The sequence below is a fragment of the Pediculus humanus genome, genomic scaffold (genome assembly GCF_000006295.1).
Source record: "Pediculus humanus corporis 1103172107677 genomic scaffold, whole genome shotgun sequence".
Classification (NCBI taxonomy): domain Eukaryota; kingdom Metazoa; phylum Arthropoda; class Insecta; order Psocodea; family Pediculidae; genus Pediculus; species Pediculus humanus.
Genome location: NW_002987286.1, coordinates 133,258 through 141,253, shown reverse-complemented (window position 1 = coordinate 141,253; position 7,996 = coordinate 133,258). Strand labels below are relative to the sequence as shown.

Below are 7,996 nucleotides of genomic sequence, written 5' to 3'. Positions count from 1 at the left end.
TTAAAAAAACTTCCTGTCCAATTATTATTTTCCATCACATTTTTTTTTATTTTTTTCGTTATGAATTATTTTTAATATTAATTGACCGTTTATTTATTTAAAAATATATTAAATTATTATTGAAAGTTTATGTGTTGTACTAAATCGAAAAAAAATAAATAAATCAATCTTAACCGATTGGAAACCTTTGGGGATCCATCATTTGATGAAATTATCAAATCTACATACATATCCCTTTTTTTAGTTTTTTCCCAGTACATCAAAGAACTAAATAAAGGCGCAAAATCAATCACGATTTTATTTATTTATTTATCGATTAAAAATATTTAAATAACAATGGATGCATTATTAATCATATACTAAATCAAACAGTTGCAACAACAATAATAAAAAAAAAAAAAAAAAATAGACGAGCGATCAATAAGAAATTGTCCACTTTTTTTTTTTTTTTTTATTACACGTCGAGTTATTATTATTATTATTCCAACAACGTAAAAATAACAATTCATCATTAAATTATTATTATTATTATTATATTTTAATAAATATAAATCAAAATCTTTCTTTTCGATTGCAATTTTTTTCTTTTTCTTCATATACATTATATTTTGAATTTTAATCAACGATTATTTTATTTATTTAATTTTTTTTATACTTCCTGCCAAATTAAAAAAAATTTTTATTCTTTTATTAATTAATTAAAATAAAATTTAATTATACATTTTTTAAAATTTCCCACATATTTCCTACTTAAATTTTAATCTTCCTCTCTTTTTTTTTTTATGAAGGACAATAACTTTCGAAATTTATTTACCTTAAATTTTAAATTTAAAAAAAAAAAAATAATAATAATAATGAAAAAAATGTACTTTTTATAGAAATTCTTTTATTGTGACGGTATACAGACGGACAGACAGACAGACAGACAAATATACATAAAGTATTTTTTATATTAACACAAATGTTATTATTATGTTTTCCCAGAAAATAAAATAAAATAAATTTTTAATAGGTTCTCAAGAGAGATAAAATAAAAAAAAATAAAAACTCATTCTTACATTCTTAAATCATTTTCTTCATTATTATAAATATTTCAACTAAAAAAGCTGTTTTTTTACGGAACTACTTTCATTCTCCGCTAATAAATAAATAAATTTGCAAAAAAAAAAAATTTATTTTATTTCTAATAATAAGAAACGCGTAGTAGTAGTTGTTGTAGTTTATTTCGCATAAAAAAATTATTATTATTATTTTTTAAAACTTGAAAAACTTGACAAATAAATTGTATAGTCAGTCGTCGTTTAATTTCATCTTATTATCATTATTATTATTATTAAATGCTGTTTTTTTATGAAAATTATATTTCAGGTAAATTTACAAAAAAAAAAAAAAATATCCATGAGAACTTTCACATTAATAACAACAAAAAGTAAAAATAAGGTAAACTTTTTTTTTTTTTGAAGATTCAATTAATGTCTTTCATCATGCAAACTTATTTTTTAAAAAAAGAAAATGGCCTCCATAGCCTATTTATCATTTCAGGATGCCATTTTCTTTTTTTTTGTTCAGTATTATTTAAATACTTTGACGTAATAATAAATAAATGAGAAAAAAAAATTTAAGATGATACTCTAGACAAAAATTGATACTGTGGCAATTTAATTTAAAACATGTTATTTATTTTTTTTTTTTTTTAAAAACAATGTAAGGGGTAAAACATCACGTGTGAAATAAATATTCACACGCACACACACACACACACACACACACGCACATCTGATTCGACAAAATTAGGAAGATTGAAATTACAGACTGACATTTTATTTAAAAAATTAAAAATAGAGAGAGAGTACTTTTTTTTTAATGGAGTCAAGTGAATAAAAAATTTTTTTTTTTTTTATATTAAAAAACGAAAATTCGTGAGATTCAAACTCATATAGTTGTTGGATAAGTCCCAAGTGATCTACAAGTTCTATTTGTAGACGCAAGTTATAAATTTTAAAAAAAATTTTTATAAATAGTTATCAAAAAAAAAATTTTGTTTGTTTAAGTTAAAACCGTTTTTTATTCTTTCTAATCACCACCATAGTGTTTAGCTAAAGCAGCAGCAGCAACAGCAGCAGCAGGGAAAGAAAATCAAACAAATATTTTTAATTATTTTTTTGTTTTTTTTTGTCTGACGACTACAAAAAAAAAAAAAAAAAACTCAAGTACCTCGAAAAAAAATTGTAAAAATTTAAAAGTGTTTAATGCGTGTCATTTTTCCCCTTTACTCCCCCAAAAAAAAAAAAAAAATTTAATAATAATATAAATAAACCTTTTTAAATAAATAACGGTAGCTTTTTTTTTTTTATGTACGTAATATTATTAGAAAGAAATAATCAACAACTTTAAACTTCTATCATCGACTTATTTTAAATTTATTGATCACTTTTTTTTTCTCTTTTTTCTGTTTTTATTGTTTTGAAATTGGCATTAATGCAAAAAAAAATTTCAAATTACGACTCAAACCCATAATAATTTTCAAAGACAATGGCTTTTTACAAAAAATACAAAAAAAAAACGTTTTAAAATTATTTTACATCTCTAAAAATCTGAAGAAAAAAAAATTTATTTAAATCAAGGTACGTAAATTTCCGAACCTGTGTGCAAAAAAAAAAAAAAACAATGGCAGAAAATGATGATGGGTACGAACGATGGAATACGTTTTCTCATCCGTTTCATTTTTTCAAAAAAAATTTTTTGCATAAAAATTATTTTTAATAAAAAAATAATAATAATAAACAATATTAACTTTTCTCTCTCTCTCTCTCTCTCTCTCTCTCTCTCTCTCTCACTCTTTTACTTTCACTCCGCTACTCCTAAACTATGCATTTTTTCGGGGTTTGATAAAAAAAAAAAAAAAAAGGTTTAAATTACCTTTTCGAACCGCAATACCTATTTTTGTCGACAATAACAACAAAAATTATTTTACCTTACATAACTTATTTTTAATAATTTTTTATAATCCTACGATTTGATTCGCATAATTAATAAAAACGTTGATTGACTCAATTACGTATCAATTTTATTGTAAATATTTTCATTTGTTAATGGGGTCATTCATTTTTTAAATATTTGTTTAAAAAAAAAAAATTTATATCTGATTTCGGGCATAATTATTAAACATGATGACTATCAACTCAACTATTTTCTTTTTTAAATAAATAAAAAAAAAAAAAAAAAGAGAGAAGAAGGAGAAAAAATTTTTTAAAACAATTTAAATTTGCAAATGGAAGGTGGATGGGTGGGTGGGTATAATACCCCTTTTCTTTAAAAAAAAAAAATTAAGATTAGTATACTTTTAGTTTCAGCATCGTCAATCGGTAATTTGGGTCACTTTAAGTAAAAAAAATGTTGCAATCGTAATGTCTTTAACAGAAAACGTGACTTTGTAAAAAAAAAAAAAAAAAAAAAAAATGTTTTTATGTTCAATCGTTCGCCTAAAAAAACATTCCTTAATAAATTTCCATTGAACGTGTGGTCTTGATAAAAAAAAAAAAAATATTCTTTTTGTCGATCGATACCATTGTTCGCCGTCCGTCTATATAAAAAATGAAGAATTTCAATAAATAATAATAATAATAATAATAATAATAATAATAATAATAGAGTCTCTCTTTAGTACCTCTTAATGGTCATCACGTTTTCTAATCCTGATGAGAGTGTTTGTCAAAATTGAAAAAGTTTAACATTGAAATTCAGTCAATGTTTTTTTTTTCCAATAATAATTTCCTCAACATAAAATTAAATAAATTTTCTCAAAAGGTTTTTCCATTGTTTAAATTTTCCAGAGTGGATAATTTTTAGAAGGAGAGAAACAAAATAGAAAAAAAAAAAGAATTAAATTTAGAATTTCAAAACCTTTTACCCGTACCATCCATTTCTCATGAGGGACGTTATTTTAACAAATGAATAAATAACGATTATTGATTGACAAAAAAATTTAAATTGTTGTTGTTGTGAAATAGAAAAATAAAAATAGTCTCTCGATAAAAAAAAAAAAAAAAAAAATGTTAAAATTTATAAATTTATACTATTTTGCCTACATTTTTCATTTCCCATTGAAATAACCGTTTGAAAAAAAATATCTAAACGTATTTATAGGCAAACTATATATATTCGATTTAGTACTACCTTCAAGTTTAAAAATTAAATTAAATTAAATTAAATTTTTTTTTTTAGATTTTTTTTTTTATTACTAAAATAAATATTTACTTTATTGAAATATTTTATTGATTTGTAATAAACTATTTTTAGTGAGATTCAGACAGAGTTTGAACGATTTAAAAATTATTTTTTCGGATTTAAAAATCAAACGATATTATAGTTTTAAGTAAATTTTTTTTTTTTTTTTTTACTAAAATAGACCTTAAAAAACAAAAGGGAATTCCCAAAAAATAATAATAATAATAATAATTGGGAAGAAATCGTGGGTTTTTAATTTGAAATCTAATATTTTTTTTTTACACGTTCGTAAAAAAATTTTTTTTAAAATTCGCAACAACGTGTAATTATTTTATTAATTATTAAAAAATTTAAAAATAAAATAAAATAAAATAAAAATTTAATTAAAATTAATTGACTTATGAAAATGATAGAAATATACTAAATTGTAATAAATAAATAAATAAATAAAATTTAAAGATTATTATTATTTTTCTTATCATTTAATTCATGATAAGTTTTTATGCAAATAAAGAAATTAATAATTTTTGCATCAAAGTATAATATGTGTGCTTTGTTTAAAATTAATAGATTATTAACAATATGGAGTCACAAATATAATATTATATTTTAAACCATTAAAATATTTTTAGTTAACTCTAGTGAAAAAAGAATTTGATTTATTTATCTTTTTTTTTTTTTTTAACTTACAATAAACTTGATGATTTATTTTTTATTTTTTTTAATCACAAAAATGTATGAGGAGTTATTATTGATAAGTGTCTTTCTTTTTCATAATAACAAATTAAGTAAAAGTAAATTTAAATAAATTTTAAAATGGTAAAATACATTTAGAGACTCTGTCCAAACAATTTCTAACCGAGTATTGAAAGTTAAAACATGTTTGGGTTTCATTATTGAACTTGGGGGAAAACAAAAAAACCTTAAAATAAAATAAAATTATTTACAGTAGGATTTATTATATTATCTCAACTTTGTGAAAAACAAAAAAATTCTTATTTAATATTTTATCAAATCCTTTTTATGCAAATTTTTAATAAAAAAAAAAGAAAACTTTTTGGGTATAAGCTCATTGATTAAAAAAATTTGATGAAAAATTTTATTGCACAAAAAAAAAAATTAAATATTTTTCAATTGTAATTATATTTTAAAGTTCGATAATTATCATGAGTCTAAATATTTATAGAAAAAATCAGACAAAAATATTTAAATATTATTAATTAAGATGTAATGGCCAACACCTGCCATCCATGTCTGTGAAAATTTTTTTCAGACAAGATTAAAAATAAAATTAGAGAGGTGAATAATTTGTCTTATTAAAAAAATTCAAAAATATTTGGCACATTTTTCAACAATCTCCTCCTCTTTTCGATTAAACATATAATGTCTAATACAAAAAGATATTATTAAAACAATTCTATTTTAATTTAAGTTTTTTTTGAAAATGAAAATGAAAAAAAAAAAAAAAAACAGTTAAAAAGAATTACAAAGAATATAGATAATTAAATGATACATTTTACAGTTGAAAAAAACTTTAAATAAAAAATAATCAAAAAACAATAAAAAGTAATTTTATACGATTAAAAGTTAAATTAAACTTACCAAATTAAAAAAAAATTAATTTTTAATTATCCAAATTTTTTTTAAAAAAAAAAAGTAACATTAAATCACAAAATTTTTTTTTAAAAAAATATTTTAAAAATTATTTAACTATAAATATAAAAAAAAATAAATAATTTCTGAATAAAACTAACGAGAATTTAACAAATATTAAATATGTGTTGAGTCAATTAAAGAACTCAAAATGAAATACTGAAACAAATATATAAAATGAGATGAACACTGCACGCTAAACCGTCAAGCATTTCAATTACTACCAATGCTCTGAACCAAGTCTGGCCAAATCTCTTTTTCTCCTGCCACGACTCTTAATTTTATTACTAATAAAAGAAATTTTAATTTTTTTTTTTTTTTTGTCCGCCTATTTTATTTCAAAATGTAATATTGTTAAAACAAAGTTTATATCTTTTTTGTCTCAAAATATATTTATTAATAAATTACAAACACATTTTAATTTTCATTTTTTGAAAAGAAAAGATTATTTATAACAAAGAAAGTTAGTTTTAAAATTAGGGATTTTTTTTTTTGCAATTAGTACAAATTAATATGAGAAACATTATTTAATTTTAGGATTTTTTCAAAGTTAATAAGTTAAATATGAAGTTTATGGAAAATAAAACTTTATTTTTTAAATAATTCTTAAATTTTTTCCTGACACGTTTAATCAATAAAGGTAACCTTGTGCCTGCCTAAGCTGCCCTCTAAAATTTTAGTTTTATTTGTGTTTTAAAAGAAAATTTCATGAAACGACATTATGCATAATTTAGACACTTTATTAATTAAGCATTTACCAAATGATTTTAACGACGAAGAAAAGGAAAAGTTTTTAAAATATTTTGGAGCAAAAGAAGTAAAATGTATTTCTTCAAAAAGGAAGAAATATAATATTGCTTTTGCCAGGTTAGATATTTCATATCAACAAATAATGATTAATTTTACAATTTTTTCTTAATGCCATAATTACATTTACAAATATTGTATTTTATTTAATATTATATTATATTGTAAATAGAGATTTTTTTTTTTTAATTGTAGGTTTGAAAGTATTGATGCAGCTAAAAGTGTGATTCATAGATTGCATCAAATAAATATTTTTGGAAATTTTTTATCAGTAGAATATGCTAAAGATAATAAAATCAATTTTGCAAATAATGAATCGAAAATGTGAGTAAATCAAAACATTTTCTGTGTTAAATTAATTATCTGAATTCAGAAATGATTTTGTTTTCAACAAATTTTGCATCTTGCAATCATTTCAAAATTTTTTTGATGTTTTAATCTTTTTCAATCGTTTTTGTAAAATTTAAGTATTTATTTTAATTAAATTTATATTGTATTTATTTAAAATTATTAATAATTTTATCACAAATACTTTTGTTATCATTAATACTATTTCTTTATTGATTACTTACAGTGAAGCTGATAATAATGAAAACAAAGAAAATGAAAAATATTATCAACAGTTTATTGATAAATTGACGTCTTGGCATTCAAATGTCAACTTCAAACAGCCAGTCCCTTGTCATTTAAAGTATCAATATCCTGCTCCAGACAAACAAGCTTTAACCAATATTTTGAAAATGTTAATAACAGTGCCCAAATTTTACACACAAGTCTTACATTTAATGAACAAAATGAATTTACCATGTCCTTTTGGTGATGACATTTTACCCAATGTTAAACTAGATGTCGATCCTTTTTATAATGAAAATAAAGAAAAAGGTAATTTAATTACACATTTGGCTTTTTTTTTTTTTTGCTATGCTTATTTAAAACAACTAATTGTTAAATTTAGATGAAGTTGAAAAAAAACTGAAGAAGTAAAAACAACATCAGAATCAGAAATATCTTCAGATGAGGAAGTAAAAGACAAAAAAGAACTTATACCAAAATCGTTTAAAGTGAAAAAAAAGAGTAAAATTAACATTTCAAAGCCGCTAAAAATACCACCACCTGTTGTTCAAAAAACCAAAAAGACATTGTTTGAGGAAGTTTTCGAAAAGCCTTATCCGGAGAAAGAGACTAAAAAGTTAAAATTAAGCAATATTACATTGATTTCGGACCAAATCAATCAACCTGGAAAAACATCTTCTTCCGAATCTGAAACAACTGTTGGATTCGGTTTTATTCATCCTGCAAAAAAAAAAAT

At 21.2% G+C, this 7,996-nt stretch overlaps 1 protein-coding gene across 1 annotated transcript in view; it reads left to right on the top strand.

Moving 5' to 3' along the window:
• Nucleotides 1-6,601: 6,601 nt before the first annotated feature.
• Nucleotides 6,602-7,996, top strand: part of Phum_PHUM293630 (uncharacterized protein) — a gene marked incomplete at both ends in the record, with an annotated part of 1,721 nt that continues 326 nt past the window's right edge. Inside the window, 4 exons of the mRNA XM_002427036.1 lie at nt 6,602-6,747; nt 6,883-7,011; nt 7,262-7,569; nt 7,666-7,968. Of these exons, the coding sequence (XP_002427081.1) occupies nt 6,602-6,747; nt 6,883-7,011; nt 7,262-7,569; nt 7,666-7,968 (886 nt within the window). The remainder of the gene's footprint in view (nt 6,748-6,882; nt 7,012-7,261; nt 7,570-7,665; nt 7,969-7,996) is intronic.